The following is a 23,212-nucleotide window of genomic DNA, read 5'->3' as shown; positions in this document are numbered from 1 at the left end:
TTCAACATATCACATTACAGGCTTTTCAATGATTGTCACATCTTTATGAAGCTAGGTTTCAGGAGCTGCTGCAACACAAAGCGAGTACTGTGTGAAAATATATTTTTTCTATAAAAATATTTGGATACTAGTGGAGGTATTCAATTGATTCCAAGATATGGGAAGTTGTGTAGTTTCCAACAAGGTACACACTCCCATTAGTAAAAAATTGTGGCTGTTCAAGAATGAAATAAAAACATTATTTTATCTTTCAATTTATGTGTATTTTCAGATTATTTTTTCCATTAATTGGAAAAACCTTTTCATTATCTATTATGTACCAAGCACCATTCAAAGAGCTGGGGATACATTAATAAACAAGACAGAGGATGTCCGTGACCTCATAGAGCTTATATTCAGATGACAATGGGAAGAGACAGGCAACATGTGCATGAACAAAAAATCCAAGATAATAAGTGCAGATTCTGATTTAAGCTTTACAAGACTTTAAGATAGAGCAAGATCAAGAATGAGCAGGGGGATGTTCTAGGTAGGGTGCTTATGGAAGTCCACTCTAAGAAGAAGCTATTAAAAGCAAGTATCTGAAGGATAATGAGGCATCCATGCCAAGAACTGGGAAAGAGCTAAAGGGAGAGACTTCTAGGATCATCAGTGCAAAATCCCAAGAGTAGAAAGGAATAAAGGAACCAAGGATAGCAAAAAACACAGAGGGAGGGATAGAGTGTTATATGATCAGACAGGAGAGGTGGGAAGCATTTCCCCTGGCCATGATAGGCAGTTTGAGTTTATTAGAAGAGCAATGGAAGGCCATTAAAAGATTTTATGCAGAGAAATCACATGATTTAAATAGGGTTTCTACAGAGAATTCTGGCTGCTATCTTGAGAACAGACTGGAAAGCAGGAGTATGGTAGCTGAGATCATAGACTCTGGGGTCAGGCAAAGCAAAGCTTATTTCCCAGCTTTTCCTGGGTAAAAGTTGAATAAAATATGCATATGTGGTCTTAATGATAAGATGTTTATTACATCAGAGGATAATTTTTTAAAAAGTACTCTCACAAAGATAATTTATACATGCTTGGATTTATTTTATTCTAAATTTCTGTATGTACTCAAGCTTTATGGAAATCTTCATTTATTTCAGTATGATACTTTAGTTTTGTTATACTGAGCATTTGGTTTATGGATGTGTCTGTGGTATGCTTAAAATCTAATCCAAATAGTATACATTGTGGGCAAAATATGAATAAAGACATTAGGTTAAAAATATAATAACCTCAATAAGGTAAAGCTTTATAAGAAGAACCATACATTTAATATTTAAAACTACAGAATGTAGGGATCTTAGGTAGCATCTCTTATACTTAGGTAGCATCTCTTATTTACTTGTTTTAAAAATTTTTTTGAGTACAGTTGACACACAATGTTAAAATTAGTTTCAAGAGTACAACATAATGATTCAATTTCTCTATACATTATGCTATGCTCACCCTCTTTAAATTGGACTTTCCTTAGCTATAAAACAAGGCTCTTAAAATAGTGCTTGTCACAAGATAAGAGCCCATTAAATATTAGCCATTTACTTTAATTTTTGTAATGAACTGACATTTATCATTTATTAGGAAATAGATATAGCCACCACTGACCTCTACAAATCTTAAACTAACTTTCTAGTTAACGCAAGAATGTGCAACTGAAAGCACCCAAAGTTTCATTTATTCATTTGATACAATATAAGGGATACAGATGCAAAACAGAATAAGATTTCTTCTTTGAACTACTGAACGTAGGATCTTTCATTCTTATCTATATACTTCTTATTATCATCATGTTTCTGTATAAACTAAAGGGATTACTACTGTAATAAATGATTTATAATATCCTAAATAAAAATTTAATTATATTCTAAATATGTATTATATGATTATAATGACTGATATTGGTTTTTATATACCTCATTTGTAAGGTTTTTTTTTTTTTTAAACCATTTGGGAGTTTTCTCACAAGATTTGGCAAGATAGTACAGGCTGTGGATGAACAGGTTTTTTTGACTCACATACACGGATCAAGTAGGAAAAATAAAAGGAGAGGGTGGAGGTTAGTTCACAAAAAAACAAAACAAAAACACAGTGTGATGTGCCCTTTTGGACACTGAGTAATGATGCTAGCATGCTACCCTTCCACTTCTGCCATGAATTCAAGAGTGCCAGTCCCACAGACTCAAGGACATGGAAGAGAAAATGTGAAATGGCCACGAAATCAGACTATCCATACAAACATCGATGCACAGTACAAAACTGAGCTAGTCAACTTGTAATGAGGACGATGTTTGTAGAAAACTGAGAAGAATGAAAACTAGGTCCAAAATTCTTGTTTATTTCTTTTTTTTAATTTTATTTTTTTCAGTATTCCAAAATTCACTGTTTATGTTTAGCTTATTTCATAAGAATTTCTGAAAATAGAAAAAGATAAGAAGGAAAGGTTCCAGCAGTAAACCAAACTAAGAAGGCACCAAAGTACTATATCACATGAGTATGTATTATAAGAAGAAAGACCTCTTTAATAATTCCTTCTAGAAATGTATTTGAAATTTAAAGAAGCATGACGACTGATATTTGAAAAAAGATGAGCTCGTGTATGCTATTTAAAAAAAAAATTCATTTCTGAGGGATAGATAACGTAGAGTATATAATGATTATTGGTCTGGAAAAGAAAAGTGTTCTACTTACTGGATAGAAATCACACAGATCGTCTTACCAGCTAGCTTGACTGAAAGTGGTTTTTCCTTCCTGATCATATTTCAATGGGCAGGGCCATTAGGGTGTGTTTGAAGAGTCAGGAATAAAAATACTCATCCCATTCCCTCCCTCCAGTGTCTACTCCAAAGCATATAGAGAGGCACCATGGGCGTCATTATCAGGAGTTGGGTGAAATCAGCACAGCACAGTTATGCAAATCATGTGTGCAACTGACACTGCTTGTGTATTATCAGTGTAATCCACCTCTATGGAGCACCTCCAGGAAGGAAAGGAGGGGAGGAGGGTGGGGAAAGTTCACACTGGGGAGATCACCCAGAAAGTGGGCCAGATGCCAGGTCTACAATCAGGTGAAAACAGTTCCTTCTCATGGGAAGTCTGCAGGACAAATTATACTATAGTTAATGCATCATCACTATTATGCACGAGCTACAATAGATTCAATTTCTAAACCAGGGTAATTTAATCCAATATGTCCATCATTATCCTGGGCCATGGATTAGTATTTTTAAAATGGGTCTCTGACAAATCTGAGAGAAAAGTCATGATGATCTTGTTTCAAAATAATGTCAATATGAAAATAACTAATAATGATAATCTTTTAGGCAAGTACCTAATTTTCAGACATTTTTTATTCTTCAGTCATTTCACAAGTTGTTAATATCCCAAAGTCTATAACCTGCAGCTGTTCCATGTTATTCAAATAATTTTGTATGTAATACAAGCTAAAGGTACTTATTTACATACTTTTTTCTGGTAGTCATCTCAAAAAAATGAAGCAATACTGAAACAAACATTTAAGGATTGGGGGGAAAAAACCTATGAAAAAGACAAAGAGTAGAAGGCAAAAGGAAACACAAGAGGAAAAGATTATTTAATGAAACAAGATGGAGAGTAATAACAAAGGCTGTATGTACTTTAGAATCCCTTCTAGTTTATGGAATTCCTGACCAGTCAGCAATAAAAGGAAATGGTATGGCTGTGGTAGTGAATCCTGTAGCAAGACATGACAATATATTTGAAAGCATTTCATTCTTATGATGAATTAACAGACTGTCCCATGTGAGAAGACTGAAAACTAGAGCATTTGACATTAAGTTGTTTCTTTAATAATATGGTCAAAGGTTAGCTCTGTCTCACTCTAAGCCAGATACTACTTTTGAGCTTTAAGAATCTGAAGATGAGGAGTGATGTCTTCTTGTCGGTTTCTCTGAGAGGATGTAGTTTAAACTTTAAAAATGCCTGTTAGTTGATGGAATATTCTACTAAAGGCGAATGTTCAAATATATTAAAAAAACAGGCAAAGTCATAATATTTTATAGTTTCCTATAACAGTTAAAAGTGTAACTGAATAAAACATAAACTAGTGTTAAAAATAATAGAAATGTGTAAATGAGTTTGTGCCAGTACAGTATTTAACTGATAATGTTTTTAAAAAAATCAATACCGGGAACTAATACAAGTATTCAATACTTCTGAGCTATTTTTATGGGAAAAAACTGGGATTATGGGATTTTTAAAAATAAAAAGGCAATCCTTGTATTGTAGAATTAAAAAAATGTATAGCGAGGGAGTTATTGTTTTAACAGTAGATATTTATATGGTACATTTGGTCCAGTTGTTTTTTTATAGGACAAAATAGTTTTAAACTGATAATTAGACATAAAGCACAAACTCCTTAGGCTAAAAATTGTCAAACACTGAATAGGTTACAAAGTAATATTGTAAAAATCAACATTCCTAAGGTGTTTGGAAATAAGCTAGATATTTGTTTAGAATAACATAGGCTTATTGACCCTACATAAAAAGATGAAGACTTCAGGACACTAGAAGTTTTCTCAAACAGCTCTAACTCCAGGGTTATGTGATATACCTGCATATATACAGATATATGTACAGATATGTATGATTCAAATATATCACATAAACTAATTTTACAAAGCATTTATTTTTAGATGATATATCCCAATAAAGAATTGTATAGTAAGTACTGGTTTAACTGAAAGCTAAGGTTTTCCTTAGACTATTATAGGTAAGTCTTATTGAAAACCCAAAGGAATTATTTTTTAAAAATGAGAAGAACAACAAAAAAGGCAATTTGGGGGCCTTGGGTGGTTTAGTAGGTTAAGTGGCTGCCTCAGGATTTTGGCGGGTCATGATCCCAGGGTCCTGGGATCAAGTCTTGCATTGGGCTTTGTCTCAGTGGGGAGTCTGCTTGAAGATTCTCTCTCTACCTCTCGCTTTGCCCCCCCATAAATAAATCTTTTAAAAAAATAAGTTCCTACACTTGCTTACTCAAAGATATTTTATTTAAATACTTAAACAATATTTCAGTGTTACAAGAAGAAAGCATCTTTGAAAATATGAGTGTTAAGAAAGATTTGTTTTTTTTAGAATACAAGAGACAATTTCTTTAAGACATTAGCATTTTTTATTTTCATATTTTTAAAAAAATTCCAGTTTTAAGCAATAAGTAATTTTTATAATAATCTGAATCCAGGACAATTCCATGGATATCTTAATTTTAGATATGACATAAAAATATTTGAGACTATGAGAGAGATATTCTTACCTTTTCCTCCTTGCATTTACACATAACAATTTATAATGCATATATATTATATAAATTTCCATATATTAAAAATAATCTTCTATTCTGTTTTAAATATTTAATTTGGTCACAGCATCATAGTATGTGAGATATATACTTGAAAGGCTAATTAGGAAAAAAATATGCAATTCTAGTTCCTCTAAGATTAAAAAAAATAACAAGTATGCTAAGTATTATTTTGATTAATAGGGGTCCAAGACTTAATTAAAATACTATTTCCCCAGTGTATTGGGTATAATAAAGACAATTAAAAGGAGCAATATATAACGTATGAAGCACACTAATCAAATTTCTAAGAATGAAAGGACTATAATTACTTGTTAAACTAAAAGTCTAAAAGACAAAACTAATAAAAATCATTTTTGTAGAAGGAGTACTGATTCACCGATTCATCATTAAAAACTCACGTTTTAAACATCATATGTTATAAATTTATATATATATAACAAATCAGATAATTTGTGTGGTAAATCTTAAGATTAATTGGTGGAGTTTTTTTTTTTTTTAAAGATTTTATTTATTTATTTGACAGAGATCACAAGCAGGCAGAGAGGCAGACAGAGAGAGAGAGGAAGGGAAGCAGGCTCCCTGCTGAGCAGAGAGCCCGATGCGATGAGGGGCTCCATCCCCGGACTCTGGAATCATGACCTGAGCCAAAGGCAGAGGCATTAACCCAGTGAGCCACCCAGGCGCCACTAATTGGTGGAGTTTTAAATATAAACCAGTACCTTTTATTTTCTTGTATCCTTACATAAAGTATACAAGAGTATAGATTATTTTCTCACTGGACCAAAAAATTTGACTGTGAACTTCAGCTGATACAGTGTTGATAATTCATTCCAATTCTTTATTTCTCTCTCCTTCACATTCCTTCCCACTCCCTCTTAGAATGTCATTTAAATTTCACATGTAAAAAGATGGGTTTTTTCCCCCTTTCTCAGCTACTCATTTTGTTTTGAGTGTTACAAAAAGCAAAAGTAGAAGGAGGGTTGCAATTGCTAGATATGTTTAAATTTAGCCATCATATTGCAATAAAATAAACACTGAAGATAGCCATACAAACAAAACTTAGATTCTATCATTTCACCTTTTTCTTTCTTTGTGAATGGACACTATTTCAGAAATAGGATATATCACTACTACAACCAAGGTAAGAAATGTTATGATTTCTTCTGTTATTATTTCAAGAAGTAGGGAATAAAATATGGGAGTTACTGACAAAAATTATCTGCTACCAAGAAAAGACTATCATATTAATCTGATATGTATCCACAAATAATAAAATTAAACTATTCAAAAATTATTGTAAGAAAACAAACATTTTCATGGCAAATACTGTTAAATACTACTGAAGTATAATTGTTCTTTAAGGGGTTCTTTTTTAAAAACTTTTTATTTATTTATTTGACAGAGATCACAAATAGGCAGAGAGGCAGGCAGAAAGAGAGAGGGAAAGCAAGCTCACTGAGCAGAGTCTGGCGTGGGGTTCGATCTCAGGACTCTGGCTGGGATCATGACCTGAGCCGAAAGCAGATGGTTAACCCACTGAGCCACTCAGGTGCCTATTCTTTAAGGGGTTCTGACTGGTTATTGTATAACTGGACATCCTTCCAATTAAAAAAAAATTATCAATGTCTGTAATAAAAATTTAAAGCACGCAATCAAATCAAGTAACCAGGGTTTTATAAACTTAAACCCATTTTCTATGCCAGTGTAAAAAGTATTATTCAGATACTAATTAGCAAAGGTGAGGGAAGGAAAATTCAACATTGTTTTATACTTTTTTGGTGATCAGCACAACAGATGGGGCTTTGTAAAAAGTAGTTTTTTTTTTTTTTTTAAGTTTTTTATTTATTTGACAGATCACAAGTAGGCAGAGAGGCAAGCAGAGAGAGAGAGAGGAGGAGGAGGCAGGCTTCCTGCTGAGCAGAGAGCCCGATGTGAGGCTATATCCCAGGGTCCTGGGATCATGACCTGAGCCCAAGGCAGAGGCTTTAACCACTGAGCCACCAAGGTACCCCTGTAAAAAGTACTTTTAGTAAAAAACATCTTCCTAGGAACATTGCCAAAGGCAAGGGAAGCAAGGGCAAAAATGAACTACTGGGATTTCATCAAGATCAAAAGCTTTTGCACAGCAAAGGAAACAGTTAACAAAATCAAAAGACAACTGACAGAATGGGAGAAGATATTTGCAAACGACATATCAGATAAAGGACTAGTGTCCAAAATCTATAAAGAACTTAGCAATCTCAACACCCAAAGAACAAATAATCCAATCAAGAAATGGGCAGAGGACATGAACAGACATTTCTGCAAAGAAGACATCCAGATGGCCAACAGACACATGAAAAAGTGCTCCATATCACTCGGCATCAGGGAAATACAAATCAAAACCACAATGAGATATCACCTCACACCAGTCAGAATGGCTAAAATCAACAAGTCAGGAAATGACAGATGCTGGCGAGGATGCGGAGAAAGGGGAACCCTCCTATACTGTTGGTGGGAATGCAAGCTGGTGCAACCACTCTGGAAAACAGCATGGAGGTTCCTCAAAATGTTGAAAATAGAACTGCCCTATGACCCAGCAATTGCACTACTGGGTATTTACCCTAAAGATACAAACGTAGTGATCCGAAGGGGCACGTGAACCCAAATGTTTATAGCAGCAATGTCCACAATAGCCAAACTATGGAAAGAACCTAGATGTCCATCAGCAGATGAATGGATCAAGAAGATGTGGTATATATACATAATGGAATACTATGCAGCCATCAAAAGAAATGAAATCTTGCCATTTGCGACAACATGGATGGAACTAGAGCGTATCATGCTTAGTGAAATAAGTCAAGCAGAGAAAGACAACTATCATATGATCTCCCTGAATGAGGAAGTGGTGATGCAACATGGGGCTTAAATGGGTAGGAGAAGAATAAATGAAACAAGGTGGGATTGGGAGGGAGACAAACCATAAGTGACTCTTAATCTCACAAAACAAACTGAGGGTTGCTGGGGGAGAGGGGGGTTGGGAGAAGGGGGTGGGATTATGGACATTGGGGAGGGTATGTGCTTTGGTGAGTGCTGTGAAGTGTGTAAACCTGGCGATTCTCAGACCTGTACCCCTGGGGATAAAAATATGTTTATAAAAAATGAAAGATTTTTTAAAAAAGTACTTTTAAATGGGAATGTGCTTTAAGTAAACTTCTGCATCTCTGAAGCTAAAAGTACAAAATCAGAAACTGTCCTTATCAAGGCTGTCTCTTAAATATAGGTTAGCAGACAGTTGTAGAGAAGTAGTAGTGGTACTGTGAAGGTCATCTGAAAAGTTTAAGACCTATTCCATATTTTGCAAATCTATTTTAAAGTTAAAACAAACCACAACAAACTATAAGACAAAAAAGCGGGGTGTGGGGACTACTCTTTTACTCTTTAAGATTTGGTTGTAGTGAACAATCAGTAGTCAAGTCCTGGGAAAAAAGATAATACACTGTATTTAGCATCATATAATACTGGGGTATAGGGAGACTTAAGATCACATTAAGTGACTTGGCAAAGTAATATAATTAATTTGCACTGAGCCCATTCCAAACTCAAATGTTTTGACTTCTTCTAAATAGTACTTTTTTCTTTATCATTTTGAGTTAATTTAATCAAGTTTTATAGAATAAACATACGGTGCTGTATCATTTATCCCATAACATACAGGTTTTGGAGTTTGACTGTCTTGGTGTGAATCTAAGCTCTGCAAGTGCGACCTCTCTGAGCCTCTGTCTTTTCACCTATAATAAATATAGTAACAGAAAAAAGCTTTCTCGACTGACAGCCTCTTCCAGAAACACTGAATTCCTGGAGCGTGTAGGCCCCTCTTTTCATGTCACACATAAACACTTTTGAGTGGTTGAATTACAGAATCCCTAAGAGTCAGTTATAATTCTAGCCAAGCCTATTTATGCCAGCTGTACCACCTATTATAATTAGGTAAATTATTTAAATATCCATTTTTCAAGGAAATAAGTACAAAAAGAAAATTGGTTCTAAAAACTAATTTTGTCACTTTGGAAAGATTTAATAAAGGTGAGTTGATTTTAAAAAATACTAAAGAATTAGAGGTGAGCAAAGATAGTCATAAAAATTAGTGCAAAATCTTAAAAATTTAATAGAAGTTTGATTGCATCACAAGGGTCTAAGTTCTTAAAGACACTGAAAATGGAATTAGAGATGATGCACTATATTTTTATGTTGAAAATATAAACATAAGAACTTTTGTCAAAAGAATTTCTCATGTTGCTAGACTTCTTGCTGTTAATTAATAAAATACCTAGTTTTGCTCATGTCAGATAAAAGGGCTTTGATTAAAGAAATAATCCTTGGGAAGTGCTTGCTGCAGTGCCTTGTGTCTAAGGAGGGTTCAAGAAGTGCCAGATATTATCTGTAAATAACCTAACTATTGGGACTATACAATCAAAACCAAGACACTACCTGGTGTCCTCTAAAATATGCAAGTAGAGTTCCAAATAGGAAATTTCAGCTTATATGGGATCATACACGGGGTGTGGGGGGTGGTGGGGGAGTGGGGAAGGAAGGGTTAGCATTTATTGAATGTATTTTTTTTTCAATATTATTTAAAATTTGTTTTTATTTTTTATTTATTTTCAGCATAACAGTATTCATTATTTTTGCACCACACCCAGTGCTCCATGCAATCCATGCCCTCTCTAATACCCACCACCTGGTTCCCCTAACCTCCCACTCCCCCACCACTTCAAACCCCTCAGATTGTTTTTCAGAGTCCATAGTCTCTCATGGTTCACCTCCCCTTCCAATTTCCCCCAACTCCCTTCTCTCTAACTCCCCATGTCCTCCATGCTATTTGTTATGCTCCACAAATAAGTGAAACCATATGATAATTGACTCTCTCTGCTTGACTTATTTCACTCAGCATAAATAACCTAACTATTGGGACTATACAATCAAAACCAAGACACTACCTGGTGTCCTCTATACAAACAGAGTTCCAAATAGGAAATATCAGCTTATATGGGATCATGCACGGGGTGGGGGTCGGTGAGGGAATGGGGGAGGAAGGGTTAGCATTTATTGAATGTATTTTTCTAATTTTTTTTTCATTTAACACATAAGTGTAAATCAATGCCAAGCTCTTTGTTACCAACCTAGTAGAGAAAAAATTTCAAATCTAAAATATAGGAAGCAAAGATGCAATATTGATACTACACAGCACAATAACAAACTAAAACAATGGATAGTCATTACCCAAAGTGGGGGAGAGGAAGGAGGAAGCAAAATACTTTGTACTGATAATATCCATAAAAGCAGAAATTAATATTAAAATCACTACATTAGCCTTAATATCCTATACTAGTAATTTTAAGCACTAGTTCCTAAATTTTAGTCTATCTGTGGCATATTCTGTGTCACCTTTATAGCCATTTGCACCCTTCTTTGCTCCTGCAGAAAGTTAATTTCTATTGCCTTCATCAGTAGGCTTTTCTGTCCTTTGGCTTCTTGCTAGCCTTCCTGCATGTGAGGAATCAGCAAGAGACTAGAGAGTGGAAAGACTGAGGTCAAGGTGTTTATTCTTCAGTCACAGGTTAGCAGGGGCACATTCCTCATCAAAGCTCAGTGTTTAAGACCCATCTCCTACCTCTTCTAATTCCAGTGATCTCTTGATCCCCTCCAGACATAGGGTTGCTAATGGTTTCTTGCTATTGCTAGCGTTGTAATGCTTCAACCATCCTTCCCTGGTTTCCTTTATGCCTCACTATTCTCTTGTAAATATTACCCTGAATGTCTCCAAATTTTTCCCATTGAGCAATTTCTCATTGCTCCTGTCAGGGCCTTGGTTGATAGTTACTGGTAGTAGGAGTGGCCCAAGGCCTCAGAGAGTCAAAATGGCATTCTGGCACTGAGTTGCTCAATATGAAGAGAACAAGATGGCTTTCTTACTGGGGAGTTAATGGAATCATATTGCTGGCAATATGATTACCCAAATTATCACTGCTGGTAGCATGTAGCCTTGCTGAAGTGACAGTGGTGGCGTGTAGAGTGAAGACTGCAGTATGATACGGCTAACTCTGATGACCCTAAGGATTACATAAAGGAGGAAGGACAGTTTGAAGGTCTTGAATGCTCACTCCATGTCAGAGCAGAAGGTGGAATGTCAAAGTCCTCTGTCAGCTTTAAAAGAGTCCTTATTTACCTAAGCCTCAGGGCAAATAAGGCTGAAAACCAACTCCAGAATCTGATTTGAAGGGTTATAGAGTTGCCACACTAAATAAAATGGGCAGTACCAATACAACCTGGTCATGGCAATGGATTAGTGAAACATGGAATGGTACTATCTGATCAAATACCAAGGCGCAGAATGTTGAACCTGCAAACACTTTCAAACTGCCCTTGCTGGAAGACACAGTCCTCACTCCCCACCTTTCCATCTAAGGAAACTAATGTCTATAAATCAGCATTCCCATAAAGTAAGAAGACTATCGATTGTTTCAGCCAAGGCAAGAACCCAATCAGAAAATGGCAATTCTTTTCAGGACTCATTCCTACTAACTCTCATTGTCCATAGGCTCATAATAAATTAGATTCTAATATAAACAAAATCAAGGTCTGATCCAGGAGGTGACAGCCCTATATACTGAAGGAATTACAAAAGGCCAGTTGTACCAGCAGGAGTCCAGTTAGCACGTAAGGAAATGAATCGATTTTAAGTATTTTACAACAAGAAGATGAAACAAAATACTAGATTGGGCCAAATTTTTATCAATATATATGCATTCACCTGGATTTGGGAATTAATATATTGCCTTGAACAAGTGGGAGTGACTAATTGAATCCTTGATTCAGTGATGGCTTATTAGTAAAAAGTTGAAATGCCAGGGTTTCCTGGCATAGCAAAGAGGAAGAAGAACAAAAGCTCAAATAAGTAAGAATAATGGAAAGGATCTATTATGAATCATCGGTTCAGCCTACCACTTACATACTTCTAGAAGGGCCTGTGGGAAACTCCCTTCACCAAAGAATTACACTGGTCATGAAAGAAGCCACATGCTTGAAAAGCTCTATGGTAATTGTCTTCTCTGGGCTGGACAGAACAATGATAGATGTTGCAAACAGATCTGGCCTCCTTGATTTAAATGTATATGTGCTCTCAGAGTGGCACAGGCTCTACGGTAGGAAATGGAAATACCAAATCCTACCGCAGATTATTAGTCTATTAGATTAGCTCTGAGTTGACATTAATCTCTGGAACCCAAAATGCCATTGTAGTTGACCAGTTCAAAGTGGGGGTATATGGAGGTCAAGGTATATATGTAGGCCTTACTCAAGTCCATCTTACAGTATTTTGGGAATAAATAAACTTAGTAATGGATAGAATTCTTATGTTGGTTCCCTGACCTACAGCAATCATGGAAAGCCAAGAACTGCGCTTGTCCAATGCAAGTATGAATCAGACACATAATTTTACATTTTCTAGTGGCCACATTTTAAAAAGGTGGAATTAATTTTAATAGATTTCATTTAATAAGAAAATATCATTTCAACACACAGCACTAGCCACAGGAGGCTAGTTGCTACCAGATTGGAGATCACAGCCCTAGACTTAAAGATAGTAAACTACAAATGAAAGAGGTTGGCATGGCGATTCCTACTACATACCCATGTATACTGCTGATGAGGTTAATGCAAGCTGGATGGTTCTGTGGATGCATGCAGTCTTAATCACATCAAAATGCCGACTACAGATGCAGTTCTAGCTGTAATACCGTTACTGGCACATATTAACATATAACATAGCCCCTGATACCAGGTATGGAGATAATGACTTAACAATTTCTTTGGAAAATAATTCCTTATCAACAGATAATCTGAAGCACTTTGCCTTCACACTGCAGGGAGAGCATACTTTTATTATCTTAGCTTAAGGCAAGGTCAACTCTTCTGTTATAATACAGTCCAAAGAAATCTAGTTCATCTTGACAGCCCATAGAACATCAAGTTGGAACATTACATTCACGGTACTGACTGGACATGGTGAGCAGGAAGTAGTAAATACCTGAGATGCCTCCGTAAGATATATGCCAGAGGACAGGAGATAACTGCCACAGAAAGTTCAGAGAAGCACAGTATTAGTGTAATGTTATGGATTTGGTGGTCTGGACATGATGAATTAGGTCGTCTATGATAAATGAAAATTGGGTGCACTTTGCAAGTTTCACTATGAAGAAGGCATGGTTTGTATGCTGCTCTGATGTATGTGCTAGGTACCCAAGGGAAGAGTCTTTCCACCAGGGATCAGAGGTCTGGAACTGTCATATTGGACTACCCCCTGGCTATTTGGGGCATCTCAAGCTGCTAAACTAAGAGGGAAAGAAGTGAGCTATTGGTTGGTAACTTTTCTAGACTACCAAGATGATTCTGGGTTGTTATGTTTGGAACTCAGGTACCTCTTTTAAAAAATGTTCCCAAAAATCCTGGTTACTGAAAAATTGCAGTAATGCAAGGAAAACAGGATAGTGAAGTCCTCCGAATTTGTAGAAATTAATGTTTGGGTCACTCATCAGATAAAGAATCCTGTTCAGCCCAGGTGCTAAAACGAGGGTAAGAGTAAGAGAAAGATGGAATTGGTAGCAGAAGAAAGCTGTAATAACCAATTTGGGCTTTCTGAACAATTAGAGGGCACGGAATTTAGCAGCTATATTTTATGTTGTATCTACTACAAAAAGCATTGGCAATGGCAAATATTTTAGATTACAGTTAGAAATGTAACTGAATTCATATCACCTGTTGATGATGCAGTAGGTAGATGACACCTTCCTCTCTCTCACTGCTCCGTTAAACTCTCTTTAATTAGCCAGTTTGAGTATACTATCTATTTATGTATCTACATAATCAAGACTTTGTATACCAAATTGCAAAATAATAGCATGATTGCAGTTACAGGTTCCATGTCTTTATTTTTTTCGAACCTCAAAGTAGCAGTGATTTACTTACAAAATGTGCAATTTCACAGAAACAGCTTCACTTTATACACACAAACTTCATAATCACACAGAACCATGTAAGTGTTGTCAAGTGTCTGGCCTGGTGGAACCCAATGGGAGTGGCCTGCATTTGGAGTAACATCTTTCTCATTCCTCACTTCATTAGCCGCCAACCAGGAACCTCTAGATGACTCATGACTAATTCGCAAAAAAGATGCTGATTGCAACTGCCCAGAGTTCAGCAGAAACAAAAACCAAGGTGTCTTCTTAGACACCACCCACAGGGATAGATGTGTTAAAAGAACAAAAAGGAAATCAAGACAACACAAACTGAGGTATTGAAAGCCTTCCAGAGGTTGAGCTTCGAAGGCACTGAACCTTCTAAGGGCAATATAGCAATCCCGGTAAAGTAGCATGTGTATATTATATCATGATATTAAAAGCAACACAATTTTGCAAACAATGAAATAGATGTTTAAAGTTATATTTTTTCCTCAACTTCATGTAATAGATAATGTTCATGAAAATTGATGTTTTACACCATCTGTGGTCAATTCAGTAAGGTTTTAATAAGCCAGAATACATGGCTAGGTGAAGGAATTAACTGTCATGTCTTAAAAATATCCTTCAACACAGAATAATTTTTATAATAAAGATGTAATTTTCATAGCAGAAGTTAAAATAAAATATAAAATGTCATAGTTGGAAATAAGGGAATTACTTTGAATCAAGGAGGAAAGTAACTGTATATACTTAAAATATTTTGTTTTTATGTTTGCATTCATTTTATTTTTCTATAACTGCTCCAAATTTACAAGTTAATGCCTAAAATAGTTTCACACATTTCATATTCACATTAAAAACCAAGTAAAGCCTTAAGGATTAATATGGAAAATGTAAAAAAAGATAATACAAGCATACCTCACAATCCATAGCACTCTCTAATACAATTCGTCAATGTAGATGAAAATATCACTTCCATCAAATCTTCATATTAAAATTAAAATTTAATATGTCATTATGGACAGAAGGAGGATATAAAACTGGCTTGAGAGTATTCTATATTAATTTTCCACCCTTAACTTTTTGGTTATGGCAATTCATGCTAAAAGTCAAATGAGATTCATTCAGATTTCTAATCATTCTTTGTCTTTTATGTACTATATCCTAGCATTTTAAAAATATCACACTTACTCTAGATTTTTTAATGATGATTTATGAAGCAAAGAAAAGTTTCAGAGAAAATCCAATGACTACATTTTGAGAGTTAAAGAAACAAGGTGTGTTTAAAGGAAATATAAAATACTCTAACAGCCAATTTTCTAATAAGCATAATATTTTCAAGCTTAAAAATAGCAATGTTTGTTTTCCCACTGAGGTCCCAGCCTGGACACTCTTATCAGTTGAAAAGTACCACAGCTTTCATCTCCTCTATGGTAATATCAGCATGTAACTATGGTATTTTACTCAATTTTCCATTATCCAGGATTAACTATAATTATTGAATTAATAATTATAAAATTAAAAATCATACAGAATCTATAGAACAGTTGTTTCCTTACTTCAATAGCTCGGAATAAAAGATTCTTCAGCTGATGGTACTACTTTCTGCCAAGTCTGTAAGTCTAAAAAAAGGAAGGGCCATATGCATCTTGCAAGATTTATCAGTTATTCAATGTACACAAATAAAAATATTGTTGAGCTCATTCCTAGCTATGTACCAAAGCTGTAAGTTATTCTGTATTACTCTATAACACTTTCCTGAATTTCTTATATTTTAGCTTTCTTCTCAAAGAGTCAGTGACACTTACCAGAGTGGGTCCTGAGGTGTCCTGTGAGGGCGTCCCTTCTTCTACAGGCATAGCTACAAAAAGGACATTTGAACGGCTTCTCTCCAGAGTGTAACTTTATGTGTCTCAAAAGGTTGCCCTTCTGAGTAAAAGAGGCTCCACACTGGTTACAGTGGAAGGGACGTTCACCTGCCGAAGGGAAAAGAAGTGGGAACGATCGAGTGGGTTATGTGTAACGGACTGATCGGCTGTATGCTATTAACTGGCAGCGGCTCTCTGTGCTGAGAGTTTTCTCCCTCCTCAGACTTCTGAACCGTTTTCTTCCTAAAATTTGTTAATACTGAAGCCTTAAACTTTAGGTTAAGCATGGTTTCCTCTCCTCATACAATTATACCGGATTCCTGTTACTGGCTCAAAAGAATCAGTAATCGCATTGACCACTGTTTGAACAACTAAGTGCCATCACTTCACTGACTTTACTGGTTGCTTTACATAGAATATTTAAAATCTTAAAATGATATTACCAATTAGGTCTCTAGAATTTCAATTTGCAAATGAAGAACTTGAAGTTCAAGAATCAAAGTATCTGATTCTAGTTACGGAGCTAATAAGTACTCAAACTGATAGGAATCTTGCTCCATTGGACTACAAAATCTTGCTCTAATGAACCATGCTATATCTCTTTTAATATTACAGAAATTTTGAATTTGAGTTGAATTTTGACTCTTTGGACTAACTCTCTGATTTAGCCTTTGATTTTGTCCCTGGGGGCCAGGTTACAATGTTCATTATCACGAAATCTCCCAAAATTAGGCCAGGCCCGGATCTCTCCATTCTCCTAGTCACCAACAGTGAAAGCTTTGGCAAAATTCCCTGACATAAACAAGAAAAGTCCAAAGAAAATTATTCATCCAGGTATTTCCTGTATTCTTTTTGTTGTGAAAATAATTTGAGAGAAACATTTTCCTTCCTTCCTCCCATTACCGGATACTGCTATAAAACTGTTCAGCCAGAATTATCAGTTTAGTCTATTGTCATCAACTGGCTGTCACCAAGGTCACTGAACATAAAAACATATAGTTGGGGAAGCAGTAGAATTAGCATTTAGGGTCAAACCACGAAGAAAATACTATTATTTTAAGTTTGCTAATCTCTAAAGATATTTATGAACTAAGTTATAAATTAATATATACACAGTGCAAAATAGTAAAGTTCAAAGTTTAGAACGGACATAACATTTTTAAAAAAATGCTCCTTTGGTTTAACTGGACTATTTCTGTACTTGAGGTCAGATGAAGATTTTAATTTTAATACTTAAAAATTTATACTGAATTCTCATGTTTTATATCTTTAACTGAAACATTTGAAAATAGTGAATAATGAAACCTCATTATTTTGGGGGGTCTTTAATTAATACAAACTCAATGATTCCTTCTATTAAAGGAAGCTAGGAGTCATAAAGAAGATAAATTGGCCATTTTCTTGCAGTTGCCACTGCGTATTCTATCATATAGATTTGTTATAAAACCAAAAGAAATTGAAAAATGGATACATCAGGTGTATCTCTAATTCTGTACTTTTTTCTCATTTTGGAACTTTATGAGATACATATCCAAAAAATTATAATCTATGTGTTCATGTAAGAAGGGTAAAAGTTTTTCTAACAAAATCTGGAGATCTGAATTACATTTACAAAAAGGCCTTGTACTAGTGTATCATGAAAAAAAATATTTTAAAAGTCACCTTAAATTTTATCTTATTTCATTTGTTTGATGAAATTGGCAAATTAAATCAACACTAAATACAGCTTAAAAGAGAAATACTTTACCAAAAAATTTCTTATATGAAGTCTCACAAAGTAATCAAAGTTTGAAAATAAATCTAAATTTGGTAAATCTTTACACACATATGCACACACAAACACACACACATAACAATTTGTTGGCTTTTTCTGTCAATGAAATAGCAGTCTATAGCTCTTTAAAACCAGGAATTTCTACTTCCCACCCCTGCCATGGAATTACTAATAAAAAAGAAGAATGTACTTTCTTCATGAGAATTTTTATACTGTAGGAAAATAGCAAATGCAAATTATACTTTCCCGTCCAAATACTTGATTTTACTTTTGAAATCTGTCTGGGTCTTCCAGGCAAGTAATAAATTAGTATGTAATAACTTTAAAGTGAATTAAATCAGTTTGGTGAACAAAAACCATTTGAAATCATGTTTGCCTTTAGAAAATCCTCCTATAACGTGCTAACTTAGATTTTCATTAAGCCTCCTACAACTGAAATATTTAAAAATTCCTAATTTAGAGTACTAAATTTGTCATCCCAAGTAATGCTAATCAAAAAGGAAAAAATAATAAGGATAACTCTTAAAAAGAATTTTGAAATTCACCTAATTGAGTTTATGAGACCAATGACAGGGTAATTTTATTTTTACACTAAAAAATATTCCAGATATCTTCAAATATGTTTTAACAGAATTGCATCTGAATTTATGTGATCATCCTTAAAGGGGCAGGAGAAATGAAAAGGGGTCTAGGTATATTAGGAAATACTGTCTGTTGCTGAATGTGTCTTAGTGTGGAGTCTTTTGCTAACTATATTCCCATGGCCCTGAGAAATAAAGAAAGGCATGATGAAGGTTTACAAACCCTGTTCCCATTTTTGATAAGAGGAAAGAAGCAATCATAGTAATGCACTTTGATTGCAGCTGGATGAAGTTTTGAGAAACACTGATCTACATGGATTAAGTCTTGAATTGGGATTATGAGAGACATGTAAAATGATCTGATATTTAAGTAAAAGGTTCATATATTGTGTCTGTGCCTTGAAACAACACATCTCAATTATTTTTTAAATAATTTGCTTTTTCTTTAATAAACAGGCTTACTCAACTAGTTCTTTTCAAATTAGTTGAGACTTTGCCTGAAAAATATATTAATCATGTTCTTCTGATATAAAGAAAAGCAAACTTCAGAAAAACACCACAAAGGTACTAAATACACTATTACCTAATCCAACTGAAAAAATCATGTAGGCTATTGTATCTGTGATAACCAATTCCCCCATGGGTGGGTACAAAAGTCTGGATTAACAACTCTGAATCCAGGAGAATAATTAATATGGAGACATGCTATCATTAATTTCCATGCTTAATCTGCTTTTTGTTTTGTTTTTGTTTTTGTTTTTTAAATCTGCTAATCCGCTCAAGGACCTTTTTTAGTTATTCCCAGAATGAAGTTATTTATTCTTATTTTGAAATAAATTACACTTCACTATTTTATGTACTTTCATAAACACATTATTTCTAGATGTGTGTTTAAAGATTCAACTGAAATACAAGTATACATGCATCAGTTTACTTTGGTGCATCAGCGACAGGGTGTTCCTGTGTTGGATGGAACAACCACCTAAAAATATGAAAAATCCCATGTACCTGTTGAGAGGGCCTTGGAGCAAAAGAATGATTCCACATAGCTACAATGTACACAAAGTTACAAAGATGGGAGTACTCTACCCCAAAGAAGGGCAAAGTTAAGAACAGTCTATATTTATAATGGTCCACATCAATTCATGTTGAAGCATGAATTGATTTACTACCCCTACTTCTTTTACTCCACCCCTGTCGCAGTGAAGAGTGCCTGGAGTATCCGATGACAATATTACCTGATTACCTACTAAAGTAGCAACACCAAGAAATGACACCAAGCCATGTATAAGACACTGGAATTGGCACTTTAGTAGAGTTTGAAAGAAAAAGAAGAAGAAGTGAATTAGATATGATACTCCACATCATTTTAGTAAACTGGGTGGTTGTTGTGTATCTTTTTCTACTATCCATTTTGTAATGGATATTCTATGACACACAAGTATGTTTCCCAAAGGCTTTATAAGGATTTAAGACAGTGCCTTGTACAGTAGCTATTAATAATTGGTAAAAGGGGGAAATTCTGAAATGAAGATAGTAGTTCTTGACATTAATGAGAAAAAATTTCGTTAATGACTAGATCTCAACCACATTTTTTCAATCTAGTTCAAGTTAAACACACACACACACACACACACAAAGACTTTGTATTCTCAAAGAATACAAAAAGGGAGTTGAAAAGGTCATGACCTATTTAGATTATAAGCTGGGTCATCAGAAATACCTATAAAAACAGCTATTTTTTAAATTTTATTTTTTTAAGATTTTATTTATTTAAGCCAGAGACAGCCAGAGAGGGAACATAAGCAGAGGGAGTGGGAGAGGGAGAAGCAGACTTCCCTCTGAGCAGGGAGCCCAACGAAGGGCTCAGTCCCAGGACCTCGGGATCATACCTGAGCTGAAGGCCATCATTTAACGTCTGAGCCACCCAGGTGCCCTAAAAAATAGCTACTTTCAAGATATATCACATTTTCAAGGTCAACACGTGTGGCAGGTATCCAGAGCTCCTCCATGAATGGCTTTTAACTTTAACAAAAACTTTCCAGATCTAAGGAAAGTAAAATTTTTACAATACTCCAATAAACATTTATTAACAATAAAGTTCATCGATTTGCAACAGGACTTTAGTTATTTTGTCCCTTCTCCTTTCCTTTACTAGTAGAGTGAACCCCATATTCATAGAAATTGTGGAAATCTGTATAACTATTTTAGGAACATTTTTTCTGTCAATTTGATGATTTTTCAGAATCAAAATAATTCAACTCTACCATAGTTGTAAATATTAAATAAGCAGTAGAGTCAGTATGTAATTACTCTTGTGTTTACAAACCAACAACACTCATAAAAATCACTACAAATACAGTGGAACATTGATTAACCTAAATATTCAAGAGAGTACACTCAGGTTCTTTGAATTTTCTTGGCTCAGACCATAAAAGGTTTATTAGAGATCTTACAAAAAATTGTTGCTAGTATACTTTTTAGCCTTAAAATGCACACTATATGCAATTCAAGTGAAATTGACTACTTGAGTTTATATGTTGCTAGAAGGGGGAAGTTACACATTTGAGTGGGTATTATCTTCCTCAGTATAATCACTGTGAGATAATGAAAACATTATAACTTTGTAGAACTCTTCTTTTAGAACTGCAGTTAACATTACTTCATGAGCATAGAAGAAAAGTAGACTCATTATTTTATAGTCTTTTCAGATCTTTCTTATCGAATACCAAACTTGATCTTTTAACTTTTCTAGAATTTTTTTTTTTTTAACTAAGGGAAAAAAACACCTGCACTAGTAATACAAATATTTTAAAAATATGTTGTTTAAAAAGGAAATTAAAAACAAAACCGAAAGTAAACATGTAGCTGTAGAATTTGAATGAGGGTACAGGATCCAAACCTGATGATTTTGATTAAGATAACACTGATTTTAATGTGTAACTCCTTACTATAATTTTTAAGCCTTATAATCATATCTCATCATTAAATGTTGGTGCATTAAGATACCACGAATAGTACATTTCAACAAAACCAGTCTGGGCATCAGGAAACCTTGATTTTAGCCTCATAATGTCTTAACTACATAAGGGATAATGGACAAATCACTTGACTGTAAATGTGTAAATGAGAGGTCTGGGTTAAAAAGACTTCAGTGTACCTCGTATCTCTCATGTTTTAAGCACTCACTAATTAAATTGATTTATCTCTCTTCCAAGAGAATCATATTTTAAAACTCTGGGAATATTAGTGATTAATATTTTGCTATCTAACACTACCTTGCATTATAGGTAAAGGTACCATCTTTAAATCAATTTTCATATGAACTTAAAAGTTTTCTAATAGTCAACCACCTGCCTTTCTTACACATAATCTCATTTCTGTTTTTTTTTTTTTTTTTAATTTAAAAGACTTTTTTGTTTCATTTTGCCAAAGGATTTGGAGGGATTTAAATAAGGCCTTCCTCTCATTAGCTGTTTTTTTACATTACTCTAATGTCTAAAAGTATATCTTTCATTAATCGGAGGCCTCTTTCCTCACCCTATTCCCTGATCACACATTCCTACCAGCATACCCACCACCCTTGGCTATACTGCACCCTCCATATCTCTTGCAGGAGTTATAATAAAAACAATTACAGGAAGATGGTAACATCCTCAAACTAGGGGAAGTATCTGCCCAATACTGAGACCCATGATGGGCAGAGATTGATTGGAAATTGTATTCCAAGAAGTTAACCAGATAAGGTGAAAATGATCCACCTCTATATAAATGCATGAGTACCATTTTATAGTATAAACTCGTAGCTAGCAAACTATATTACCTGCCCATGGGTATGGTAAAATATGTATAGAAATACAAAAAGATTAGGTTACACAATGAGATTCTCCTGTACCTTTTGAACCCTTATCCTATTATTGCTATATTAAGAACTGTGGAAACTGAATCCCAAACTTCTTTTCTGATATGCTATTCAGATTTGAAGGCTGGAAGTCAAGACCCAGGCTACTCTCTGCTTTTCAGCAATCCAATACTAGCAGAATTCTGAAAAGGTGGTTTCACCACTGCCACCCCTGAATAAAAAGGAAAGAGAATAGGTGTCAGGTAATATCAACATCAGATGTCACAGGCAGTCATCAGGTTATTCTTTCAGCTGCTTACCAGTGTGACTCCTTTTATGTACCATAAGCACATTGGGCCCAATGCAAACCATGCCACAGACGTCACATTTCAGTTTACCATTCGGAAGCCGGATTCCTCCCTCGCCTTGAAGCTCCTGGACTTTCCTGTTGTCGGCCACCTCGCTGCTCTCAATTAGGGGTTCTTCTAGGCCGCTACCTTCATCATGGCCCCTGATCTCATCTTCACGGCTCAGGGGTTTCCTGTCACACTCTTCATCACTCTGCATTTCTAGCTTTACTGAATTTGCTGTAATTTAAAAAAGAAGAAATGAAGGGATTTTAAATGCAGGTCGTGGTGTCACCTACATCTCTTCTCCACCCAGTGCCATTCTACGAACACGGATGGAAATCACCAATGCAACATTAATACAGACTGTGCTCAGAACTATTTGAGTGACTTTGGCATCAAAGTGAAGATGGCTCAGAAAAGCTCTA

General features: G+C 35.0%; 1 protein-coding gene across 13 annotated transcripts in view; it reads right to left on the bottom strand.

Moving 5' to 3' along the window:
• IKZF2 (IKAROS family zinc finger 2) overlaps positions 1 to 23,212 on the bottom strand; it is a 164,112-nt gene that overhangs the window by 39,979 nt on the left and 100,921 nt on the right. For 10 of the 13 annotated variants that reach the window (XM_059168137.1, XM_059168140.1, XM_059168145.1 and 7 more), the window contains 2 exons: positions 22,758 to 23,024; positions 16,182 to 16,349 (listed from right to left, as the gene is read on the bottom strand). In XM_059168137.1, the coding sequence (XP_059024120.1) occupies positions 16,182 to 16,349; positions 22,758 to 23,024 (435 nt within the window). The remainder of the gene's footprint in view (positions 1 to 16,181; positions 16,350 to 22,757; positions 23,025 to 23,212) is intronic. The other 3 variants (XM_059168141.1, XM_059168146.1, XM_059168142.1) reach the window with 1 other exon arrangement.

The sequence above is a fragment of the Mustela lutreola genome, chromosome 3, assembly GCF_030435805.1.
Source record: "Mustela lutreola isolate mMusLut2 chromosome 3, mMusLut2.pri, whole genome shotgun sequence".
Classification (NCBI taxonomy): domain Eukaryota; kingdom Metazoa; phylum Chordata; class Mammalia; order Carnivora; family Mustelidae; genus Mustela; species Mustela lutreola.
The sequence above is the reverse complement of the archived record's forward strand: the minus strand, read 5'-3'. Positions and strand labels throughout refer to the sequence as shown.